The sequence below is a fragment of the Crocuta crocuta genome, unplaced genomic scaffold (genome assembly GCF_008692635.1).
Source record: "Crocuta crocuta isolate KB4526 unplaced genomic scaffold, BGI_CrCroc_1.0 scaffold17, whole genome shotgun sequence".
NCBI lineage: Eukaryota > Metazoa > Chordata > Mammalia > Carnivora > Hyaenidae > Crocuta > Crocuta crocuta.
Window position 1 is genome coordinate 2,194,789 of NW_027532041.1, and position 27,425 is coordinate 2,222,213.

General features: G+C 37.3%; 1 protein-coding gene across 1 annotated transcript; it reads right to left on the minus strand.

The window, feature by feature from the left end:
• Nucleotides 1–657: 657 nt before the first annotated feature.
• On the minus strand, nucleotides 658–26,879 carry DYNLT5 (dynein light chain Tctex-type family member 5). The gene is made up of 4 exons (XM_077776388.1): nucleotides 26,761–26,879; nucleotides 8,740–8,831; nucleotides 1,704–1,828; nucleotides 658–861 (listed from the first exon to the last, which is right to left on the minus strand). The coding sequence occupies exons 1-4, from the start codon at nucleotides 26,877–26,879 to the stop codon at nucleotides 658–660; spliced, it is 540 nt and encodes a 179-aa protein (XP_077632514.1).
• Between the last annotated feature and the right edge of the window lie 546 nt (nucleotides 26,880–27,425).

Here is a 27,425-nt window from a genome sequence, read left to right on the forward strand (position 1 = left end):
GAGACACATTAACATTTATCATTTGTGTATACCATGTTGAATATTCTTCTGTCATTTATCAGTCAGGGTATATAGCCACATTTAAAATTTTTTTTTAATAGTTTTTGTTTATTTTTGAAACAGAGAGAGACAGAGCATGAGTGGGGGTGGGGGCCAGAGAGAGAAGGAGACACAGAATCTGAAACAGGCTCCAGGCTCTGAGCTGCCTGCACAGAACCCAATGCAGGGCTCGAACCCACAAACTGTGAGATCATGACCTGAGCCGAAGTCAGATGCTTAACTGGCTGAGCCACCCAGGAGCCCCTATAGCCACATTTTTAAAACTTGTCTTCATTAAAAAACAATGTCTGAAATTTTAACTCTCTATTCAAAGAGTAATTAAAAGAATTAGTACCAAAGTAACATTAAAAAAGAATCCATGTGTATGAAAAACAATCCAGCAGAACCAAGACTTAGCTCTTCCTTTGGATAAACAAGAGCATTATTGCTGCACACTTCCCTCTCTTAGTTCTTAGCAGAGCATGAACAAGTCCAAAAAGTCCAGCTGTTTGAAATATTAGTGTTGTTTCTCAAACTTTTGAGCATAAAGCTTTTGTGTACATAGATACAGCTTATTTCATGATTAAAAAAAGTAAGACCTAGATTTCTTATTTTCAATCACTCAAAGTAAACTGCATAGACACTTGCAAGAGCAAAGAGAGAAGAATTTCTGAAAACATAAGATGAAAAATTATCAGTTTTAGGATCCCAGAGGCATCTGCTTCCAATAAAAATGTTCTGACTATTCAGTTGTCCAATGTGAACAATCACAATTAGCTTATACCGTGGAATCATCAGGTCCTTGACCTGGGCTTTAATAACCTAGAAATTAAAAGACAAAAGAAAACATCTTCCCTTAGCCACATTGAAACTTAGGCATCTTAATCTTTGTCATAAATCTGGTCGATTTAAGACATGATGTGTTGAAGATATTTTCAGTAATTGTTGTGGAAACTTAACTATGATTTTCTTCAAGCACTGTTCTCATGAGAGGGGACATTTAGAGACAAAATTATAGCACCAGCAATAAATCTACATTTTCTAAGGCTCATGGAAAAATTGTAATTCAGAGAACAAGATTTAAAGGATTTATTACATTCTTTGAAAATCTATGTTAAGATGGCTTCATTTCAAAGAATGCTAGCATTGGAGTTCTAGTACCTTGTTTATGTCTCATTAAGGTATCATACATCTGGAGTCTTCGTAATATGACTAATCATGGATGTTTATTAAAGATTTTGTTATAAAGAAGAAAGTAAAGAAAACCTAATGGAGGGCAAGCACTTTAGTTGATAAAAATAGAAATGTATTTAAAGGCTGAAGTATCTGCATTTGATGGCACTCAAAACAACTACCTTGAAGAAGAGAAAATTATTATTAAAATATTGTATCTTTGACAATAAATTTTTAATAAATGGAGCAGTTGTTTCATTTTTTAAACAAAATACATGCAAAATGATACACATAATGGTTGTTTTAAGGCAAAGGCTTTTTACACACACATACACACACACACGGAATGTAACCTAATAAATATTTTCATAAAATATAAATAAGCATTTTTACTGCTACTACAAATTAATTGCCTTTATCAAAAAGTAGAGGGTTGTCCTTTTAGCAATATTCTAGTCATAGTTAACACTTCGGGCAAATCACATATATACCTCGGAAATCGTTTTAGTCATCTGTCTACAGAGCTCTGGTTCATATTGTTTTTCTTGTAGATGGTTAGTTAACACATCTTTCAGAATGTGATTGACAATGACCACAGGAAAATGTTTGGTAGGACCTGAAAATACAGATGAAATTTCTTAAGTAATTTCAAATGACATTGCTCCCTCCCCCACTCCCCCATAGGCTAATCAAAAGAGTAGTGAATCATGGAGAGACATTTAATCTTCTGAGTGGTTTCTATTTAAAGAAAAAAGTGGTCCTAATTAGGTTTCCCATCAGGTTCTCTGGCAAAGGACCAGAAAACAACATACTCGTCCATTTAACATACTACCTGAAGAGTGTATTCAATACTACCGAGGTTTGATATTGAAAGTATCCTCCTCTCCAGTTCTCACAATTAATGACTTATTTTAAAGTCTCAATATCTTTCTAACTGACCCCCAGCTCTTATATCTCCCCCCCCAATCTATGCATACCAAACTACAACTGGAGGGGTCACTCTAAAACCCAGATCTGGCCATGATATTTCCCTTAGCAAAGTCTAAGATCTAGCACGTACAGCCCCTTCACCCTCCATCACAGCTCTCTCTGTTGATGCCTCTCCAGCCTCACGGACTTCATCTGTTTTGTACGGGAGGCTTGTGTGTATTTGCTCTTGCTCTTCTTCTTCTTCTTGTTCATCTGAGAAATATCCACTCATGCTTCAAGGCTAGCTCAACTGCCTTCTTCTCCAGGAAGGCTTTCTCCTCTCCTCAGATAAAAAAAACCATCCCTTTCTTCTCTGTACTCCCAACGCTCTAGGTCCCCACTGATCCTAATCTACCTCGTAATAACCGAAGCCTTTCTGCCTTTCTCCCCAGTGAAACAGTAAGCTAGATCATATGTTATCCTCTTCGGAGTCTAATAAAATGCTAAGGCATACAAAATGTTTATTTAATGTAGGAGTTCTGAATTTAAATACAAGTAAACATTTTATAGGTAATAATCGTAGTACAGATAATAACTACTTTTATCGAACATTTTCTATATGTGATGTACTGTGGTAAGTATACATTTACTACCTTATATAATCTTCCAATAAATCATTGGGGTGACTCTTACTGTTATCTCCATTTAACAGATGGTCCGCAGAGAATTAAATACATTGAGTAACTTGCCCAGAATCACACAGTAGCAGAGCTGAGATGTACTTATTTCATCTGACTTGAGAGATTATTTTCTTTTGTTTAAGTTTATTTTATTCACTGAGAGAGAGAGAGAGAGAGAGAGAGAGAGAGAGAGAGAGACAGAGGAGGAGGGGCACAGAGAGAGGGAGAAAGAGAGAATCCCAAGCAAGCTCTGCACTGTCAGCCTGATGCAGGGCTCAAATTCAGGAACTGCAAGATCATGACCTGAGCTGAAATGAAGAGTCAGACACTAACTGACTGAGCCACCCAGACGCCCCTAGAGAGCTTATATTCTTAACGATATTTAGTCCATGTTCAAAGCAAAGGCCTCAGACCTTCTTCATTCTGCATCCCAGGAACCTTCCCTGTACCTCCTGGGAATATTAACCTTAGCATCCTGTCTTGCTGTCATTGTACAACATATGTACACGTGCCTGGCGTACAGTGGCTCAATCATCTGCTGTACTGATATGGATAAAAGAATGAGATCAATAATTAAATTCAATTCTATTTTAATAGTCATCAGTATCTTTAAAGTGTATTTATTTATTTATTTATTTATTTGGCTCCAACTCGGGGCCTGCACTCATTGCACTGAGATCAAGACCTGAGTTGAAATCAAGAGCTGGACACTTAACTAACTGAGCCACCCAGGTGCCCTGTAAGTGTTTGTTTTTAATGACTGTATCAGGGTCTAAAGAAATATATAGCACACTAAAACAAGGACAATTCCAGGAGGATTTAATAAAGAGACTCCTTAGGAAATTCTGAGCAGGATGTCTGAACAAAGGACAGTGCAGTATCCCTTGGCTAGTGAAACTGAAGATATTACCCCCAACCCATCCCAGTCTTAGGGACCTGAGGAGGGAACTCTTACTTGATCCCAGAAGAGGCACGTGGAGAGGGCTCCCTTGAAAGCAGCTACGCCCTTCAATTGGTGGATGCAAACAGCCTGAGATGAACTCACAGCAGGGCATGGGGAACTAAACAGCCTAGCTGACACTCCTCCCTCCTTCTTTCTTCCTGCTGAAGTTTCCCACTGGCCAAACTTAAGGGGAAGGTTACAGTTAAGTAACTCAACAGTCCATGCCTATTGTTGAGTTAGGTCAGCCTCCTGGGGCTCAATAAATAGTATTTTTATTTAGATGATTATATAGGAATTGTTCAATTAAATCAGCATGGGGAATGAATCTGGATAGGTAAAAGAGAGACACATCTGATACAATGAATATAATTAACCCCAATATGTGGTCAGCAGGAATCTATGTTCTAGGGGACAGAGACAAGCAGTTGTAAACACAGAGGCATATGGGTTTCTAACTTCAGGTTTGTCCCGAGTGTTCCTAATTCATGGGGTCAGAGGTAGGGCACCAACCCCTGAGGGCAAGTTCCTGAATACCTGCAAGCCTCTGGATTGCCTTCCTGTGAATCTTTTATCTTTTGTAATTAAAATTTTTAAATGTTTATTTACCTTTGAGAGACAGAGAGAGAGAGAGAGAGAGAGAGAGAGAGAGAGAGCAGGGGAGGGGCAGAGATAGAGGGAGACACAGAATCTGAAGCAGGCTTGAAGCAGGCTCCAGGCTCTGAGCTGTCAGCACAGAGCCCCAGGCAGGGCTCGAACTCATGACTGGCGAGATGATGGCCTAAGCTGAAGTTGGAGGCTTAACGACGGAGCCACCCAGGCACCCCCTTCCTGTGGATCTTTTGATTTCTACATACATTCTATAGAGAAATGAGTCTAAATTTGAGGGTAGTTTCCTCTTCTATTCAAGAAATTTGAAAAATGATACTACTGGCTTGGACTAAATTAAATAGATTATGTACATTCTAACTATACCTTTCTGTTTTTCACTTCCTCCTACCAAGCACACATATTGCATATATCTTGACCTACATCATTCACACAGAACTTAATTTGGCTGCATATTACAGTAACTTATACACATCATTCTCTTCAGCAAATAGTAAATTCCCTCAATGAAGATATTTGTCTGTCTCCCTATTATTTGGGAACAGCATCTCCCCTCCTGGGAAGATGAGAGTTTTCCAACTCTAACCAGATGTTTCTTTAGTATCTACCATGACCACTTTGGAGTTGAAGTCCAGGTTATGGCTGATTGGATCGGGAGTGGCACTTGTCCCAAGTCAAGCCAATTAGAATCCTTTTCTCAGAATTTTGATTTTAAACTTGAACTAGGGGAGGAAAAGTCAGCCTCTTTCTGGTGATAAATGTTATCACATGTGATCTTTAGGTACCGTGGAAGGCCACTATTCTCATCATGGAGAGGAAGCCAGACCACAGTGAGAGGAGGAGGCCCACGTCAAGTTGGTGCTGAGAAGAGAGAATCCTGGTGGCACTTGAGTCCCTGTTTCCGGCTCCCACTGTCCAACTGTACTAATGTCCCTTCTGCACTTGGCTTTGTTTTCCTTTTTTAAAAATCTCATTAACCAGATACTATTTTGAAAATATTTGGAGATATCATCATGTACATGTGTTCTGCGACTTCTTCCTGTGCAGCCCAAATCATCTCTTGCTTTGCTCAGGCTGGGATGCCGAGATGCAGAGAGAGAAAGAGTGAATGTTCAACTTTCGACTTCCCAAATAAGCTCTTGAATCTACTTTCAGAGTCAACTAATGGGAATGGAAAAGGTTGGTTTTTTTTTAACTTTTCTTTTCTTTATTTTACTTTTCTTTCTTTCTTTTTTTTTGAGTGATTTATTTCTTTAGGAGGAAAAAGGAAGTGTTTTAATGTTTTTAAAAATAAAGCAAAGACCTGAAGAAGGGTTGGGATGAAAAAAAGAATGGAAAGGAAAAGGAAAGAGAAAAGGAAGAAAGGAAAGGAAGGAAGGAAAGAAAGAAAGAAAGAAAAAGGGAGAGAAAGAAAGACTTGTCACAAATATAGAATTAAGATAGAATAGATACAAATTTGGTTATTTAATATGTGTGTCAGCTTCCCCAAATTGGGATAATAATAAGAATGACCAGATATCGGTTTTTGTTGTGATTTAAATGAACTAAAATATTAAAAATGCTTAGAATAGTGCCTTCCATAGGTTTTGTCTGACCTGATGCTTACAGTCAGTGTTTTTTAATTTTTTTAAATGTTTATTTATTTTTGACGGGGGGGGAGGGGCAAAACACAAAATCTGAACCCACAAACTGTGTGATCATGACCTAAGCCGAAGTCAGACGCTCAACCGCTTGAGCCACCCAGGTGCCCCTAGAGTCAGTGTTTTTAAAAAATCAGATACTTCTTTAACCAGTGCTCCAGAAAAAGTCCTGTGAAGAACTCATTCCATAATTAATATGAAATTAGATTGGATGTCACAGAAGGCCTTTCTTCTTAATGATTTAAGGTAAAGTTCTAGGGTCAGTTGCTTTGAGAAACAAGAACATAATGAATAAAGAAGTAATTTAAATACATTTCTCCACTTAATTCTCACACCATCCCCATAATGTGTGGACTATTATCCCTTTTTACAGATAAAGCAACTGAGATTTGAGGATAGTGAATACCTTGCTCAAACATCATGTATTTAGGAATTGGCAAGATGAGTATTCAAATTCAGACATAGTGGATCCACATCTTATATTTTTTTCCTATACTCATGTTTTAGTAATTAATTACTTAATGAGAAAATGTAAATGTGTTTTATTATAAGAAATATATTTTTATTTTTACATTCCCTTTTTGCTTTCATTAATTATACTTATGTTTCATCTCATTCTGGCTATAATTACCCCCCCAAGGGAGGCAAACACACTCAACATTTAAGATATGTTTAAATGAGGAGTGCCTGGGTGGCTCAGTCAGTTAAGTGTCCAACTTCAGCACAGGTCATGACCTCACAGTTTGTGAGTTCAAGTCCCACACTGGGCTCTGTGCTGACAGCTCAGAGTCCAGAGCCTGCTTTGGATGTTGTCTCCGTTACTCTGCCTCTCCTCCACTTGTGTGCACTCTCTCTCTCTCTCAAATATAACTATTTTTAAAAATTATAAAAAATATATTTAGATGATACAAATATTGTTGGATAGAATGAGAAAAATTAAACACAATAATGCTGATGATTGACAGTTTTTCCCCCTTTCTTTTGGGAAGTATTGAATTGTGTAGATATGAGAAAATCTTTACCAAAGTTCCACAGAATACCTTTCAGATGCAAAATAAACCCAGAACAAGTAGAAATGGAAATACATTTTTGTTTGAGCATGAACAAAATGGTTAGTTGAATGCTTAAGAAATAGATTGTCAAACATAAAAGACTTCAATCATAAAGGAATAATTCACATGACTTTTTGTAAAAAATATAGGGAATACTTTATACTAAAATATCTCTTTTCTTTTTGTAAAAAAATATACTAAGGTATTTCTAACATAATTTTTCTAACTTGGTTCAACACTCAGTGCTTCTAAAATACATAAGATGATTTAGTTTGCTTATTTGAGGACATAAGTTATGAAAACATATCCTTATGAAGAAACATAGGCCTTCACATTTTAACTCCTTTATCTTGTTGAAATCATTCAAAACCCTTTCAACATGCAGAGCCCAAAGTCCTAGGCATCACCAAAGTTCTAGGCATCAAACAGTTAAGATCTTTCAGTTATAAGTGGAAGAAAACCTGACCAAAACCCAGTTTGTCTAATGAAAAGTCTAAGAGCAGATAGCTGGATTTAGGACTTGAGTAATGACATTAGGATTTGATTCTCACACTTTCAGGTTTCCTATGTTGGGGGCAAGATGGCAAAAGCTGCCATAGCCCTACCTCTTTCAGGTTTCAGAATCTAATCTGTTCTTCAACAGCCCAGCCAACACTTTCTGAGTTGAATCTCAAAGGCTTAGATTGGCTTGACCAATCAAAGGGTTTTATGCTTTCCCAGAATCAGTCACTATTGTATCTCTGAAGCTAGTGTCCACTTCAGCAGAATGTTATGGGCCCAAAGTGTAATGAAGGCTTCCCAAAAGGAAATTGGGTAAGGTTACCAGAAGGCATAGAAAATTATACTGAGTTGCAGGAATATTAGTTGTCTACTCCAGGCACTGAAAATACCAGTAGACTGACTAATTAAGGAGCCTAGTAATTCATGTAGTCTTGGGGATTACCATAGAAAACTGGCTACAAGGCCTAATGGGATGCACTGATGGTCTGTAATTTTCTTGAAGTTAACTGGCTGCAGATAGAACCACTCTGGCCCTAAGGGTCCTTCCTTTGGTCATTGGTAAGTCTCTATGGAATTTCTATATAGCAGTAATTATATAAATGGGCAGATAATAGTGGGCAGATGTGCATTCAGAGAAAACAAGTCGGTCTATGAGAAAATATGAATGGGAAAAGGTATTCACTGTGGACGGCATCTGGGAGTATGGGGGCAGGTGCAAAGATCTTTGTTTTCAAAGACCCAAAACCACAGTGGAAAGGGATAAACACCTCTGTCAACGAGGGACCAGGAATCATTTGCTTTTGCTTTGAAGGCTTTTTTCTTCACCTATCAACAACATTGGTTTCCTGGATGAAACTTTAATGCGTATCTCTTTCACTTAACTCAAATATATATTAAAAAAACTCCACAGGATAACCCAGAAATGCCCAGAAATGAACTTCTTAATTCAGTAATACACAAGACACATCAACGTTGCCCAGTGAATTGCTTAGTATTTAGGAAACACTGATAAAGAAAAGTAAGCAATGGGTGTTGGTCCCATTTTCCAGAGGAAGAAATTACAACACATCATATCACTTAATTAAGACTCCTTATATTGTGCTAGTAATGAATATGATGCCATGTTATCAGATATTATTTTAAGTAAGTAATGAGATTAGAAGTTTAAAATAAGAATGAGTGATAAAATAACATACCCAGTTGATAGGTGTTTTCCATCTGAACTGTAAGGCGAGAAGCATCATCCCGCTGGCTAGGTTCATCCATATAAGACACAGTATTCATGGAGCTAAAAGAAAGGGAGAAAACAAATTTCAATAGTTAATAATAACAACAACAACAACAACCAAACACATTGTTGCTTTCAGCAAAAATGTTACCAAGGTAAAGCTTCTCTAAGAACATTTCAAGCAAGTCTCAGGTAAATATTCCCATGACATATTTAAAGTCTAAAACATTTCAGAGATGAAAACATTAAGCATTAGGACATTATTTGGAGTAGGTCTCAATATAGTGGTTGAAACCCAGTGCAGTCCAGTGAAGTCCAAGGTATCTGACTCCTCAGAAAGTGATCATGGATTTGGTCTGTCTGTGTGGTAATGGAGTACATGTTCCAAAAGCCAATGTCAATGGCATCTCTACCATAAGACAGAGACTCTCTCCTCAGAGTGGACAAAATTAACGAAAGGGACTGAAGAATATGGGAGGAAGCTTAAAATGTTGGGAAACAACTGTATATATATACACATAGCATATTATACTTTAGAAAAGTTTAGTCTTATATGTACCACACAAAATCCCTTTGGTAGAAAAAAGAAAAACAAGAAACTCACCCACATGGTGAGAGAAACCACAATTCACCCAAACTATGGTAAATCATAAGCATTAACCACCCTTTTCAACATTAAGAAAGAGTTTTGGCTTGGTTACCAAGGCAATATAAGCTTGTCCAGGTGCTGAACTGGAGACCCAAGAAAAGAGGAGTCCCTAATGTCCCTCCAGCACCACTTAATATAGCTTAGTTCAGGGGAAATTCAGTTGTCACTAATGGCAGTCTCATATCTACCCCCAAATCTCTCCACCTGTGAAAATGGAAGTTAAGACAGATGTCTTTTCAAAGGAGATACTACAATAGTGTGTGTGTGTGTGTGTGTGTGTGTGTGTGTGTGGTTATGTGTGTTTTCAGAGTGACCAGTTTTCTAAGCAGACTATGTTTTTGCCTTAATTAAATGAGAGATATTTGTTTTTAATCTTTTTTTTTTTTTCCTCTGCAAGGAGATTAAAATACTTAGTTCTCGGCTGATTGGAATTAGTAAATTTTTGCAAGTGATATTTTAAGAAAATCACAGATAATCTATTTTAAAATCCTTTAATACAATTTATGCAATAAATTAAGGCTTACCCACCCATCCCAAGAAAACAATGCAAGTAATTATGGCTGCGTTTTCATGATAGATTTCTGGATTAGTGATTTAGTCCTCATTCTTGTAACACCTGCTTTCCTCAGTTTTCTGCTGCCCTTTGAAGTAGCAACCAACCTGTTTGGCCACATTGGCTGCAGGTGTTGTGGGCAGTACCCACAGAAGCTGATCACTTCTGCTCAGAAAACCCCATGTTGCAAAAGCCCCCCGATTCTAAGATAAACCAGCCTGGCCCATTATTATATGTGCTGCTTTTCACTTTGCAAATCGTTTGCCATCAATTATCTCATTTTACTTTCACAACAGCCTTTAAGTTAGTAAAAGAGTTATTATTCTACCCATTTCAGAGATAAAGGGAACAAGGCAAAGGGCTTAATGTCATACATATAGGAAAAGCAGACTTAGATTTCAAATATCCTATTTGCCTCCCAGGGACAAAGTTTCACATATGATCATATCAGACAGAATGAAAATACGGGGAATGACTACCTGAAATAATTAATGACTGCATTTGAAACTTACTTGCATAAATATACAGCATGTGGTAATAAAAACCTGGTTTCTTTTCTGCTGAACACCGTATTAAAAACTCATAGAAAGAGAAGTAGTGTTGCTTCAAAATATAAATTCACATAAGTTAGAAGTCTCAGACAAAAAAGGAAATAAGGGTTTTTACAAACAATCTTCACTATGGCTTTGTTCCTAGTCACTGAAAAATTGATAATCAGTGCAATACTGTTTATCAGTATGAAGTAGGAAAGTGTCAAAAGGGAAGTTTAAAAAAACCCACTAGCTGAAGATAGGTGTGCAGACAGAAGGTTTTGTAGACTGGCTTCTTAAACCTTACAAAGATGATTTCATTCAGTGCCTCTTCATTTCCACAGGAATCACATAAACGGTCAAAAGTTCAAAACATAGGAAAGTATAAAGGCTAAAGTAAAATTACACAAAAAATGACTAACCTCAGGGGTTCTCTAACTACTGTTAACATTACAAAAATCTTTTCCGACATGACTCTGCATATGGGAGCATATGATAGATGCTTGGCTTTTAATTTTTTTACTCAAAAATGTATCATGGATAACTCTCAATGTTGATAAATGGTGATATAAATCAATATTTTAAATATCATGACAGTATTTAATATATGAACGTGCTGCAATTTATTTATTCCTTTGTCCTCCTGGCCATCTAGGCAGTTTCTAGTTCGTCGTTGTGAAGAAAGCTGTAGTAGACATCCTGGCAGGGACTGCCTTCTGTTTGCTCTCCAGTGCTCTCTTCTTCTTCCTTAGTGACAAAACTCTAAATCTGTGGGGGTTTTTCTTTCCAAACTAAAGACTAATTCTTGGATTTCTTTGGTGCTATTGTGGCCATGTGGCTTGTGAGCCAATGAGATGTAAGTGGAAGTTTTGGTTGAAATACTGAGAGAGCTTCCTTAAAAGAATGAATTCAACCAGCAGAAGCCTGTTTGTACCCTTGATGGCTGGAATGTGGCTATGACGGCAACAGTTCAGCAGGTATGTTGGGTCTAAAGATACATTACACATAATATGTTACACATCAGGAAGAGAGAAGACGACTAGGTCCCTGAATTGCTTCCCTCCAGACAAATATACTTGTTTTCTTTAAACCACTATTTTTTTTGAAAAAAATATTATTATAAAAAGCATTAGATAAACTGACATGAATTTTAACTGATACAGAGTTTGCTCCTTGAAAGCAGGATGTTGCAAGTATTGGAGGACCAAACTTGGAGTTAGTTTTGGGGAGGAAATAGGACTTTGGGGAGTGAGGTTTCAAATATTTTATTGTAAACCGTCATTCTTTCTCACGGAGAAGAAAAATATTTGGTTTGTCTGTTGCTTTTTGTACCTTGGAAGGTTGACCATGCATCCACTAAAATTGTAATTTCATGGAAAATTACAGAAAAATTTTACTTGTTACTTAAAAAAACCCCTCTATATATGGTAGTTTTTGAAACTGAAATCTGCTTGTTTCTACATTAAAATGAGATGGGTTGGAAAAAGGAATAGAGAAAAGAAAAGAATGAGCTGAACAGAAAAAAAATTCCTTGAAAAAAGACAGAAGGAAGAAATAAAATACATAAAGTGCTTTCAATTGGGGTACACTAACATTAAACCAGAATGTGGGTTTGGTAAATTTTTAGAAATAAAAGAGATTCTATATTTGAGAATGGCAAATGACCAGTATCAGTTGAGAATACTGACTTGGAAAGTATGTAGTACACATTTTCTATTGATAAACAGCTTTACTCAAGCCCTTTGATATTTTTAAAGACAAAAATGTGAGGTGTTCAAAAACAATTTTGTAATTGTAATTACCATGCTGTATACATAGTACAAGACATTTATTGGGCATATGTCACAACATTACAATCAGATGTGTTTCAGTTATCTATGACCAGACTTTCCCTACTTCATAATAATAATCCTTCTAGATAGATACATGATCTCATTGCAAAGGGAATGCTATCGTTGATTTTTTTTGAATGTGAAAAATGCTCTTGTTGTCTATGTGTTTCATTAGTTTGTTGGCATTTATGGAGCAAAAAGATTCAAGTGGCAAAATGTATCCAAGAGAGTTGTCAAGTTATAGGAAGGAAGGTAGATTAAGAGTAAATGCAGGAAAACTGAAAGTCTGGCAGAAACTACTGGTGAAAACAGAATAAATCAAGTAGTGTTATTTGAGGAGAAGAGTAACAATCTGTAAACCCATGCAAGTTTCAGTAATACTTGGAGTCATATATACTACTGATGAGGACAGACGTGGCATTAACCTGGATCCAGAAATAGCTGCATGAAATTGGTCCATAGTCACAAAAGGAACCCTCCTATATTGTACCTGATTGGCATTGGAAATGTCCATGCCGACCCAACAGCCTGTGTTCTGATATTGCAGAAAAGAAGCAAAAGGAAAATTAGCTAAGGAGTTGGAATACATTTACTCTTTCATGAAATTTCTTTGTTTTCCTGAAAACATCTTACAAAGGTACTTGCTAGTCACCCCTGAATTACACAGAATAAATACAAAGTATGTCGTATTGTTATGACTGTTAGAGACTGAAGTAATTGCAATTAAGTCTCATCAACATCAATACTATGTAATTATTATTGAGAATTTATTTCCAGACATTTTCACTGACATTATTACTTAGATGTTTTGAAGCTGCAGGAAGAGATAATATTTGAATGCATAATTGACCCTGGAGCCATTAACTTAGTAGGAGAAGAATGTCAGAATATCATCTCTATCTTCTATTTGTAACCATGAAATACCTGGAACTACCATATTTTGAATATTTAGGCATGATTTTGTTCTGTTTTGTCCCCCTCCCCCCCACCAAATCTGTTATTAAAGTTATGTGCTGCCTCCTAGTGGAGATATTTCAGAGCGCACAGAGAAAAAGAAGGCTTGAGGAACACATATTTCAGGGTATACAGATTTGGACAGTTGTTCTTTTGTTTTTTCCCCTCATTCTTTCAACAAATACTTATTGCTCACAGTAGGCAGGCTGGTAACACAAAGGAAAATTAGATCCCCTGTGCTCAAGAAACAAGATATTGAAATCAAGATGAAATATACATAAAGGCTCACTTGGTTGGGGACTTTCTGCCTCAAAATGTCTAAAGGATGTTTTTATGAATGTTATGTTTAAGAGCAAAAGCATACTGACTCTTCCCCTATCAGAATAAGGTGGAAGTTGTCTGGTAAGGTAATTTAATTTTGTAGTCACTTAGTTTATAGCAAGTTTGCTGGATTTTTATGTACCTTTGAGATATTTTATTCACATTATTGGCCCCATCTTACTAGCTAAAGGAAGGTTATAATAGAAAGAAAGGCCAAGATACATTCTGAGGAGAGAAACAGTGTGTGTTCTTGTAGGATACATTTTTTTCAAGAGTACACATAATCCTGAAGGACAAAGAATAAACCACACAACCCGTGAAAAGTCTAACTCTGATGTGATTGAAGATAATCCAGAAAAGGTAACTGACAAAATAGAATCATTTTGAGTGTGTGGACAGAAAATCAGAGTGTCTGAGGCTCACTAAACTAATGTTTACTCAAGAGAAGGTGAGGTTAAAGTCAAAGAGAGCTGATGAAAATTCTTTTGCAGCTCCTGGATGAATGGATAGATTCAAAGTCACATTCCCCTTGGTAAATCATCACTCAGGTGAGGCTGAAAGTGTGGGTGCCATGGTTACTGATACAGTACTATAGATATCATGAAGGAGGAGTGTGGTTTATCACAACAGATTTTCAACACAAATGAAAGTATTCTTTCTTTCTTTGAAGGTTTGATTGATTATGTATGTATGTATGTTATGTATGTATGTATTCATTTAGATAGCATGAGTGGGAGTGGCAGAGAGTGAGGGGAACAGAGGATCTGAAGCAGGCTCTGCACTGACAGCAGTGGGTACCATGTGGGGCTTTAACTCATGAACCCGTGAGATCATGACCTGAGCCAAAGTCAGCCACTCAGTTGACTAAGCCAACTAGGCACTCCTTTCTTTCTTTCTTCTTTCTTCTTTCTTTCTTTCTTTCTTTCTTTCTTTCTTTCTTTCTTTCTTTCTTTCTTTCTTTCTTTCTTTCTTTCTTTCTTTCTTTTCTTTCTTTCTTTCTTTCTTTCTTTCTTTCTTTCTTTCTTTCTTTCTTTCTTTCTTTCTTTCTTTTTCTTTCTCTTTTCAACAGATGCACAACAGAATGCTTCAGTAAGGAGGTAAAAGGATGTCTTGTTTTAGAAATTTGAATATTTAAGAATTTTTATTTGCTGTAAATACATCTTATGTCTATAAGATGACAAAGTCCTTAGTCACCAGACTTAACACATATATGGATTTGTGAGCCCAACCTATCTGTAAGCAAAAGAACCTGCTTACTCAGGAATTAGTATACTTCAATAATTATTCATTCAAACATCAAACAATATTTATTGAGTTGGTGTTATGTTCCAGGACCTATTCTAGGTTCTTAGGATACAAAAATGAAACACATGAACAAAGATCTCTGATCTCATTGAACTTAGTGAGAAGGGACAGAGAGTAGACAATAAAATACTAAACTAGTATATTATGTATTGTGGTAGAAAGTGATAAATGCTACAGGCGAAAGCAAAAATTGCTTGGTTAAGGGGCCTTGAAAGTAGATGGAGGGTGCTGTCTGCAATTTTAAATAGAATGGTCAAGATAGGCTTCCATGAGCAAAGAATTGAAGGAGGTGAGGAAAGGAGCCATGTGGATATCTAAGGGAAGAGTGTGTCAGGGAGAGAGAAAAGCATATGCACAGTGTTTGAGACAGGATGTTGCCTGGTATTTCTGAAGAAGTCCATAATGGCCAGAGTAGCTGAGGTGAAGGGAGCAAGCAGGAGGGTGGAAGATGAGGTTACAAAAGTTTAGGTGGCTAAGATCATGCAGAGCTTTGTAAAACCATGGCTTTTACTCTGATCAAGTGGGAGCCTGTAGAGACTTTTGAGCAGAGGAATAGCAAGATCCACTTTATATTTTACAATGATCACTCCAACTGCTATTTTGAGAATAGGCTGTAGGCTGGCATGTGTAAAAACAGGGAGACCAGTCAGGAAGCTTGTATAGTAATCCAAGTGAGAGATGACAGTAACTTCTATGGACTAAATTGTGTCTCCCCAAAATTCATATGAAGACAACCCTCCACCATGTGAGATACTGCTTTTAAGGTGGTTATTAAGGTTAAGTGAGGTCATAAGGGCCCTGGGCCAAAAATATGATTTCTTACATTAAAGGAAGAGACACCAGGGTTCTCTCTCCACCATGTGAAGAAGCAGTGAAAAGGTATCCCTCTACAAGCCAGGAAGAGATCAGTCACAAGAAACTGACCATGCTGGGGGTGCCTGGGTGGCTCAGTCGGTTAAGCTTCAGACTTCAGCTCAGGTCGTTCATGGTTTTGAGCCCCACTGCATTGGGCTCTGTGCTGACAGCTCAGACCCTAGAGCCTGCTTTGGATTCTGTGTCTCCCTTTCTCTCTGACCCTCCCCCACTCACACTGTGTGTGTGTGTGTCTCTCTCTCAAAAATAAATAAACATTAAAAAAAAAAAAAGAAACTGACCATGCTGGCATCCTGATTTCAGACTTGCAGCCTCTAGGACTGTGGAAAAAATAAATTCCTATTGTTTAAGCTGCCTGATCCATGGTATTTTGTTATGGCAGCTTGAGATGACTAACACTGTGACTCAGACTGAGATGGTAGCTGTGGGGGCTAGTGGTCAGAGGTTCAGTTCTGGATATATCTTCAAAGGTGATTCAACAGAATTTCCTGTGAATGGGGGGGGGGCATTTAGATAAATAATTAAGTTGTGAGCATGCTGAGTTTGAGATGGTTACCAGGTACTAAAGTGAAAGATCAATAGACAGCTAGATATATGAGCCTAGGTTTGGGAGAGATGTTGAGGGCTGGAGATATAAATTTGGGGATATAGCACCATGTCTCAGTGACTAGCCTGGAGAAGATTCCTGGGGGGTTAAGTGCAGAGTAAGAGAAGAGGCCAAAGGACTGCTCTCTGAGGTATCCAATGTTAAGAAACTGGGGAGAAGAGAAGGGAGCAGGAAGAAGACTGAGAAGGGGGTCCTGTCAGGTAGAAATAAAACAGGAAAGTGTGTGTTCTGAAGCNGGGGGGGGGCATTTAGATAAATAGTTAAGTTGTGAGCATGCTGAGTTTGAGATGGTTACCAGGTACTAAAGTGAAAGATCAATAGACAGCTAGATATATGAGCCTAGGTTTGGGAGAGACGTTGAGGGCTGGAGATATAAATTTGGGGATATAGCACCATGTCTCAGTGACTAGCCTGGAGAAGATTCCTGGGGGGTTAAGTGCAGAGTAAGAGAAGAGGCCAAAGGACTGCTCTCTGAGGTATCCAATGTTAAGAAACTGGGGAGAAGAGAAGGGAGCAGGAAGAAGACTGAGAAGGGGGTCCTGTCAGGTAGAAATAAAACAGGAAAGTGTGTGTTCTGAAGCCAAGTGAAGAAATTTTTCTAGGGTAAAGGAATGGTCAGGGTACAGTCCCAAATATTGCGAGGTCAAGTAAGATGAGGACTGACCACTGGATTAACAATATGAAAGTCATTATGATCTTGATAAGAGCACTACCACAAGTTCAGGGACAGTCTGGTTTGTTCACCGTGGTATCTTTAGCACTTAGCACAATGCCATGACTCAGGCAACAAGAATGTGTTTAATGAATAAACGAAATGACTCTGTGGTCATTATTATTCTCATTTTATAGATGATATATTAAGATTCAAAGAATATTAAATAGTAGCTGGTTAAGCAGATCTGGGCCTCAAACACACGTCTCATTTGACTCCAAAGTTCTATGTGATAATAATGATTAATACTTGCTCTGTTTTTAGATGTGCCAAGAACCATTCTAGGTGTTTCCATATATTATTTTAAATTCTCACCACACCCCAAAGCAACAATTACTATTTTTAACCCATTTTATAGAAGAAGCTGAGGAAAAGAGGGCTTAATAACATATGCAAGATCAGCAGCTTAAGTGTTCAAGCTGGAACTTGACCCCAGCCAGTCTGTGTTGAACAGATCTCTGAGCCACTCCATTCTACTCCCTGGCTATGCTGCTACTATTCCATTTACTCCTTTAGAAATACTGCACTAGTTAGCCAGGGCTGCCATGACAAAGCACCACAGACTTGGTGCTTGAATCACAGGAATTTATTATCTCAGTTCTGGAGGCTCGAGATCTGAGAACAAGGCATTAGCTGGATTGGTTCCTTCTAAAGGCCCTGGAAGGAAATGTCTATTCCAGGCTTCTGTCCTTGGCTTGTAGATAGCTGTCTTCTGTCTGTGTGTCTTCACATCCTTTCCCTCTATGTGTATCCATGTCCAAACTTCCTTTTCTTAGAAGGATACCAGTCATATTGGATTACAACATACCCTAATGAACACGTTTAAATTTAACTACCTCTTTTGGGGTGCCTGGGTGGTTCAGTCAGTTAAGCGTCCAACTTCGGCTCAGGTTATGATCTTGCGATTCGTGAGTTTGAGCCTTGCGTCGGGCTCTGTGCTGACAGCTCAGAGCCTAGAGCCTGCTTCAGATTCTATGTCTCCCTCTCTCTCTGCCCCTCTCTTGCTTGCATTCTGTCTCTCTCTTTCTCTCTCTCAAAAATATACACTAAAATATAAATTTAACTACCTCTTTAAAGACGCTTTTACTACATAAGGTCACATTTGAAGTACTACAGATGAGGACTTCAACATATGTATTTGGCAGAGGTCAGGCAGTCAGTGTGGAGGTGTGGGGAGCACACAATGCAGCCTGTATAACAAATACAAACACTTTCATGTTGTCTCTAAATTCTAGGGTCACAGAACTACAGATTCTTGGTCTTGTCATCTGGGAGTTGTGATAATCTGGCAAGTCACTTTACCATACCAAGTGTTAGTCTCCTCCAAGTATGGCAAGAAGAAGGCATGCACATACTTATTGTTTTTAACTGCTGTTAGTTTATTTGCTGAATGCATATTTGTTTTATTCTTATTTGTCCAGCAAATACCAACATTTTGTATCAGTCTCCCTTCTCATATTTTGACATTCAGATGGATGCAGACTGGTATCTTGTTTGAATTTGCATTTTTCTCATGCCAAGGGAGTTTGAGGATCTCTTTATATTCTGTTTTTTAAGTGTCTCTTCATATTCTGCTTGGCCATTTGGGCTTAGCTTCTGCAAACTGTTATTTATCTCCTCTATTTTTTTATTGTCAATGTGCATGATTTTAAAAAATACATATCTTCTGCTGTCTTATTAACTGTGTCTTTGTATTTTTTATTGAACAGATATGCTAAGTTTTATTGTAGTTATGTTTATCAAGTTGGTTTTTATATGGTCTTGTTTTTTCATTTTGGCATCTTATTTGAGAAATCTTACCCTACCCATAGAACACAAAGATATTCCCCTATAATTTCTTCTATTAGCTTTCTAGCCTTCCACATTTCAGTCTTCCACGGGGAATCTACTATGTAAATGGTAAAAGGGAAGAATCAGCTTTATTTTCTTTCATCTGTTGAGCCAGTTTTCTCCCAACACAATTTATCAAAGAATCCATAATTTCATCATCCCTCATATATGATGCTTCCATATATTCATGGGTCTACTTCTGAAGTCTCTATGTGTTCCATTAGTGTGTTTCTCTATTCATGCACTTATGTCTCTATTCCTGCATTTATTATCATTTTTGCATATGACAAATTTATCATGTATCTTAATACTGGATCACATTCTCAGGGCAGTTTTGACAAAGATGCCAGTGAAGGATTATGTACAAAGATGTTCCACATGGCATGTGAAAGCCATTTCCTAGAGGAATGGGTACAAACATATGTGACAGATGCCTATTAAGAACTACTATGCTGCAGTAAGAAGCAAAGAGCTGGAATCCATAGTTACATGAGTAAATATAAAAAATAAAAATATTTAATGAGATCTATGAACTGAGAAAATGAGATTTATAGCACAACACCATTTATGTAAGTCAAATCTTTGGTAAGTGCTTTTTTATTTTTATTAATATAAGTGTTTTATATTCTCTCATAAGATGGTTAGTCAGGTGTGGCACAAAAAGAGACAGAGGAAAACACAGTTTACTATAGGTCCTAGAGATAAGAGATATGCTGTACTGTACAGGGTTACATAGAAAAGGATAGAAGCAAGGAAGAGACAGGGCTAGAGCCTTTATTGGGGTTTCAGAGGGAAAGGCAAAACTGCGCATGGAAAGCAGTTCAAGACCGGCTAGTCTGAATAATTTCAATGGGCTCTAAGCTATAGAGGGTCCCTAGTTGCCTGGTACTTGGCTCTGGGCTGATTAAGGCAGAGGAATACTGCATGCTGGAGTATTTATTGGGAGTCAGATAGAGGGGAGCTGGCTCTGGGTTAAGTAGTTTGCATATATGTCTAAGGCATGCTCCCTACTGAGACCTTGGCTATCTTCAAGAATTGGCTAGATCTAAAAAGGGCAGTCTCTCGCCAGTCAGAAAGGTTTTTTAAAATGTCAAAACATCATAGGGTGCTTGGGTGGCTTAGTCCATTAAGTGTCCAACTCTTGACTTCTGCTCAGGTCATGATCTCATGGTTCATGGGTTTGAGCCCCTCGATGGGCTCTAAACTGACAGTGCAAGCCTTTCTGGAGTTCTCTCTCTCTCCTCTCTCCTTGCCCTTCCCCTGCTCTCTCTCTCTCAAAATGAGTAAACGTTTAAATGTCAAAACATCATATACACTGAAATTAAATACATATATATAATACAGTACTTAAATATGTATATTCTAGTAGGATATGTAGTGCTGTGTGTACTAGAATGGGTGTTCTTTGAGAGTCGAGAATGAAGTGTGGATGGGGAAGAAGGGGGACAATCAGATAAATGCCAGGGGTCTCGCCCTCATTGGTGATGACAATGTGCTATGAAATGAGGAATATTTTCAACTCAACTCTTCTCCTGAGAGAAATAAGATAATAAATTAGATAACTGGAGATCATAAAAGTATCTTCTCTACTTAACCCACAGGATTTTTATGAGAATCATATGGGTATTGGACGTGAAGCAGTTTAATAATCTATCAAGTACAACGTAATTTTAGTTTTTATTGCAGTTTAATTTAGGAATATGAACATTTCCATTTTCTCAAGCTTCTCTCTCTTTGAAGGGAGACAGCTGTATCTCATCCAGGTCTTTTGGGGGGCTTTAATTTTATTTAGATGGTAATAGCACTTACCAAACTCAGGAAACAGGTCAGGCAACATCATTTTTAACTGTACATAAGCAACTCACAGTAGTATAGGTGGAGATTGTAGAATAAATTCATTATATTTAAAATCACTTGGTCACCACCTATCCCACCGGATTATAAACTCCACGAGAGCCAGGATATTGCTGGGTGGTTCACCACCCAGCATAGTGCCTAGAATGTACTCATTTGTCAATAAATGTTCATTTCAAATGAAGTAATGAATGCAATATTTTCCCTTTTTGCAGAAATACAAATTACCTGGTGGTCTTTCAGTTTACTTGAAAAATGACGTTCTCCAGAGTAGAACCCTACAGTTAGTTACCGTTACAGGCCTAACACAGGGAACGATAATTGGCAGAGTAGAAGCCCAGTAAACCTTGAATAAATGAGTAAGTGCAAGGACATAGTGTGGCCTAACCAGGGGATGACGATGCCACCAGGGGTTTAAACAGAGAGCTGTGAGAGCCATACTCGAAGTCCTTGTAACATGACATCTCTGTAATTTTGGTTTGAGACAAAGAAGAGACTTTTTAGTTCCCAGCCTTAGGCCTGACCTACTAGTCGAACTACTGGCCTCAGAGAAAATAATCCTGGCTATCATGTCACATTATCCTGGGAAAGTAACTTAACCTCAGGCTTCTGTTTCCATTTTGAGAACATGAGAGTCACCCATCTGTTCAAATACTGTTTGAAGGCTGCCAAAGCCTGAACTTCTAACAAGAAAGATGTCATTGTCAATACCTGCTCTTAACCATGGATGGGAAACAGAAGGTTCAGGTGAATGCATAGAAGAGTTTCACTAATGTAAGTTACACATAGATAGCCAACTTTCAGAGAATGAGAATACTTGCCTATGCACAAAAGCACATTTTGCCACTTGCTAATTCTCTAGCTTTGAGACCTCAAACTTTCTTTTTTTAAAATATTTTTTAAAATATTTTTTTATTTTTGAGAGAGAGAGAGATAGAGTACAAGAAGGGGAGAGGCAGAGAGAAAGGGAGACACTGAATACAAGGCAGGTTCCAGGCTCTGAGCTGTCAGCACAGAGCCTGACGCAGGGCTCAAACCCATGAACCATGAGATCATGACCTGCGCTGAAGTCGGACGCCCAACTGACTGAGCCACCCAGGTGTCCCTGGAACCTCAGTCTTTCTAAGCTCCTGTTGTTTCACTTGTAAAATGGGGATGATAATTGCATTTATTTTATACAGCAGGGTTGGCTACCAGTTCTGTAAAATGCCACATAGCAAATATTTTGGCTCTGTGGGTCTGACGGTATCTATTGCAACTATTCCACTCTGTAGTGTGAAAGCAGCTAGAGACAATACATTCGTGGAGATGCGTGGCTGTGTTCCAATACAAGTTTATTTGTGGATACTGAAATTTGCATTTTTAATAATTTTCACATGATAGAAAATATTATTAAAAATTTTTGTCAACCATGCGAAAACACTTCGCTGGGGAACCATACAAAAACAGGTGGTAGGGTGGACCTGGCGCTTGGGCATAGTTTGTCACCCACTGCTTCTGTGAGACTTAAATGTTAGCAGTTTATCAGCCTTATTACTATTATTTAAGTGAACAAACAAAATTCAAACTTACAGGTGAAGTATGATGTCACCTATATAAGTATAGAAAGAAGTTGTGCCAACATGCTAACATATATGGTGTTGGGAGAATAAGATTCAGCTTAAGATGTTTCTTCCTTTAAAAATAAAACAGGGGTGCCTGGGTGGCTCAGTTGGTTAAGGTCCTGACTACTGATTTTGGCTCAGGTCACAATCTCATGGTTCATGGGATCGAGCCCTGCACTGGGCTCTAGGCTGAGAGTACAAGGCCTGTGTGGGATTCTCTCCCTCTCTCTCTTGCTCCTCCAATGCTCTCTTTCTCTCAAAAATAAATAAACATTAAAAAATAAAAATAAAACATAAAAATTACATTATAATGAAAACATAATTTAAATAAAAATACCCAGCCCTAAAAACAGTTAACAATAACTTTGGTATATAGAAATTCAATCTTCCTTTCACAATTCGGAGGGCAATTCAGATATCTATTATGCCTAAAGATCAATGTTAAGAGTTAGTTACTACTGTAAAATAATGTAGACAGAGAAACCAAGACTGGAAGGCTGATCTATGCTATCCTAGCCCACACCCAAGAAGTAGGTTTCCAAGTAGGTCTACCTCCTACTCTTCCTTGCCCTCCTTATCAGTGTGTTTACTGCTATAAGGGCAAATAAGTCCATAATCTAACAGGAGAGACAGACAAGAAAACAACCAAATGCAGTAGCACGTAGAAGAGAAAAGCAACAAGAGCAGAAAGGAAGATCATCCAACCCAACCGAATCACCAGAAGTGGAAGTGGTTGTAGCTGAGTAGTTAGAAAGAACTTCCTAGAAAGACAGAGAAGGAGCTAAATCCTGAAGGAGGAGGAGAAGGAAGCCAGAGTGTAAGAAGAGCATTCAAGACCAGGGCACCCCATGAGAAAGCAACATGGAGCAATGGCTGGAGGCAAGACAGAGCACTGAAGGATTATAAATGTGGAAGTTGAGTATGACTGGAGAGTAGGATGCAAGCAGAAAATGAAGAACACATTGCTAGACAAATAGGCAAGGGTCTGTGGACCCTATATATATACCTTACTCATAATTTAGGACTCATACCTTACTCATAATTTAAATAATTAAATCATTTCTTGAACTGTAAGCCTCAGTTATTTGATGGTAAAATGATGAGAATGAGGTCTACCTGGTGGGATTAATGCTGGGGAGATTAAATGAGATTATGTATTGGTCCTCGGCATATTCAGGACAGGCTTTGTACTATTGAAATTGGTCTAGTCAAAAATTTGTTTTCAAATAACTTTCAAATGAAAGGTATATGTTTTCCCATAAAATTGCAATTTCAAAACAATGTCTTCATTTGACAGCCACTGAGCTTTCAGAATTTTTCTACTATGAGAAGACTCATTTTGCGAAGGACAATCACTCTCAGTCTGGGCTCAGACAGTGAGTAAGTAGGTGTTAGAGTACAGGATGCAGCCTCCCAAATGGCCTCTGCATTTTCAAGGGTACTTACTTGGAAGTTGGTCATCTGATTTTTAAGAAAAGAGTATTCAAGTAGAGGATCCTTTATGGATGTTTTGAGAGTCCAAATTTCTAACTTTGAAATACATCACTAAAATTATCAATTAAATGATAGTGAAAAATCTACCCTGTGTTGCAAATATGATTTCTGTATTTTTGTTACTTTTAATTTATATTTATATTTCATCAATTAAAAAAGAATGCTCTCTAGGGGCACCTGGGTGGCTCGTTCAGTTAAGCATACGACTCTTGATTTTGACTCAGGTCAGGATCTCAGTATTTCTGGGTTCTAATCCTTTGTCAGGCTCTGTGCTGAGAGCATGGAGTCTGCTTGGAATTCTCTCACCCTCTCTCTCTGCCCCTCCCCCACTCATGTGCAGGTGTTTTCTCTCTCTCTCAATCTCTCTCTCTCAAAATAAACTTAAAAAAAAGAGTGCTTTCTAATTATTTAAATTTGGCCATATTCAGATTTTATATGACTTTCTAATTTTCTTTGAAAGGAAAGATGTAAATGAAAAAGATGCAAATAGGAATGGCAGTCTAGTCTTTGGATAAGAGCAAGTTTTTTTTAAAACACAGAAACATGATTTATATCAGACTATTATAAATATTTTCTTGAAAAAAGTTGAATTTAAGCTAAAAATTATTTTAAAATAATTTTATAAAGAACTCTTACACTAACCATAAGAGATTCTTAAAGATAGGGAACAAACTGAGGGCTGAAGGAGGGAGTGGGGGGAATGGATGGGCTAGATGGGTGATGGGCATTAAGGAGGGCACCGGTTATGATGAGCACTGGGTGTCATATGTAAGTGATAAATTCTGCTTCTCAAACCAATATTGCACTCTATATTAATGAACTAGAATGTAAATAAAAATTTGAAAAGAACAAAAAAGAATTCTTACACTTAAATTGGAAATAGCAGCCAAAAGGGCTATATAGGGTCAGAAGCAAAAGGTGCTGAAGTTAATTTTCCCCTCAGCTTTACTTCTGACATTAGGTGAGATTGCTACTCCATTACATCTCCTATCTGTAAGAGAGACTGTACTTGTAATNGGAGTCTGCTTGGAATTCTCTCACCCTCTCTCTCTGCCCCTCCCCCACTCATGTGCAGGTGTTTTCTCTCTCTCTCAATCTCTCTCTCTCAAAATAAACTTAAAAAAAAAGAGTGCTTTCTAATTATTTAAATTTGGCCATGTTCTGATTCTATATGACTTTCTAATTTTCTTTGAAAGGAAAGATGTAAATGAAAAAGATGCAAATAGGAATGGCAGTCTAGTCTTTGGATAAGAGCAAGTTTTTTTTAAAACACAGAAACATGATTTATATCAGACTATTATAAATATTTTCTTGAAAAAAGTTGAATTTAAGCTAAAAATTATTTTAAAATAATTTTATAAAGAACTCTTACACTAACCATAAGAGATTCTTAAAGATAGGGAACAAACTGAGGGCTGAAGGAGGGAGTGGGGGGAATGGATGGGCTAGATGGGTGATGGGCATTAAGGAGGGCACCGGTTATGATGAGCACTGGGTGTCATATGTAAGTGATAAATTCTGCTTCTCAAACCAATATTGCACTCTATATTAATGAACTAGAATGTAAATAAAAATTTGAAAAGAACAAAAAAGAATTCTTACACTTAAATTGGAAATAGCAGCCAAAAGGGCTATATAGGGTCAGAAGCAAAAGGTGCTGAAGTTAATTTTCCCCTCAGCTTTACTTCTGACATTAGGTGAGATTGCTACTCCATTACATCTCCTATCTGTAAGAGAGACTGTACTTGTAATCCACAAACATCAGGGTTGGAGAATGAAATTTTAAATAAGTACATTAATACACACTTAAGGTAGAAAGATTTGGTTTCAGAATTATAACGTAAACCTATTCCAGTTTTTTTGGTCTCTGCTGCATAGAACATACCAGATCTTGCTGCCCAACCATGGGAATTATATACCAAATCCTTCAATCCCACAGAAACTGTTAAGAAAGAAAGCCTATTGGGGGGAGGGGGGATGGGCATGGAGGAGGGCACTTGTGGGGATGAGCACTGGGTGTTATGTGGAAACTAATTTGACAATAAACTATTTGTAAAAACAAATAAATAAATAAAATAAAATAAAATCACCAATTAAAAAAAAAGAAAGAAAGAAAGCCTATTATATAAATTTATTGACCTCTGCATCAGATAATTTGCTTTGTTTTCTTCCCAATGGTAGTCAAAAAGAAATGCCATGCAAGTATTAAAAATTAATTAATCTTTTTAAAAAGAGCAAATGTAATATGCTTCAAGAGCCAAAATAATGTACTTATTACCCTTTGACCCACTAATTATACTTATAAAAAGAAAACAAGCAAAAACTCATTATATAGTGAAAAAGAAAAAAAGTGGAAACAAACTTAAAAAGCCCAAGAATTGGGGCATGGTTAACTAGTCCAGAATTATAAACAGAAATAGTATTATGCATCCATTTAAAAGGATATGGGGGAAAGTATTGAAAATACATTACAAAATTTGTATAAAAATGCTAAATGCATTATATATGTGTATATCTGTATATATACCCTATATAGAAAGAGATTATAAAACGCAAAATCTATGCATTGATATGATACTGAGGAGTATCCACATTGCATATGGGATTTCTTTTGAGTAGATGATTTTTTGGAGTGTTCCTTGAGATAGTAAAAAAATGCTGCTGGAATCAACATATCACTTAGATTTTCTCCATCTTGTTTTTTTTTTTTTTTCTTTTCTAAAATATATCCCCAAAAGATGTACTTGCCGGATGATGTACTTGCCCATTTTATCCCTTTTTATGTCCCAAAGAGATTTTTTTCTTCTGATAAGCATTATGAATCAGTTTATTCAATAATCAAATTTAGGTATTAGACATTCAGTTACTCACTTTTTGGTGCACCCATGAAGTTCTTTCTGCCAGAATTCATGACCACTTAGAGAAGACACACTTCCCCTTTTCCTTACTGAATGAGCCATTCTGTCTTTAGCAATGTCTGACATCATCATAGCCTATGGAACAAAGCTTTTGTAAAATAGCAGACGAAAGATCTGGAAACTTTTTACTTAGTATAGCAAAGAGATTCACTCTAGATTAAAAAACACAGAATAATCTTCTACCATTTTTGAATGGGGACGTGCGCTTTCCTTAAGAGTGATTAGTACATGTTTTTATTCTGACCAGTATAATTGGAAATACGGTAACTCTGCTAACTTTTATCTATGCAAAAGTATAAGTTAAATAAGCAGATATTAAGCTTCAGCTAAATGCTTAATAGCAGAAGAGGTTAAGTCACTGAGAAATGATAGCCTTGTGTAGAAGAAAGATATTATTCCACATCAGAAAGCAATATTATTTATTACCTTCCCCCCAAGTTAATCTTCATAAAAGTTCACTAATTAATATGTGTTGTTGCTGCTATTACTTTAAAAATTAAAAATTGTCTCCTCCGAAAGGGTATTTTTTTTCAAGCCACAGTAATTTACTTTGTAAAGAGCACACAGAAATTAACCTTTAGCAAAGTATTTTATTAGAAAAGCTACTTCCTTTTCTCA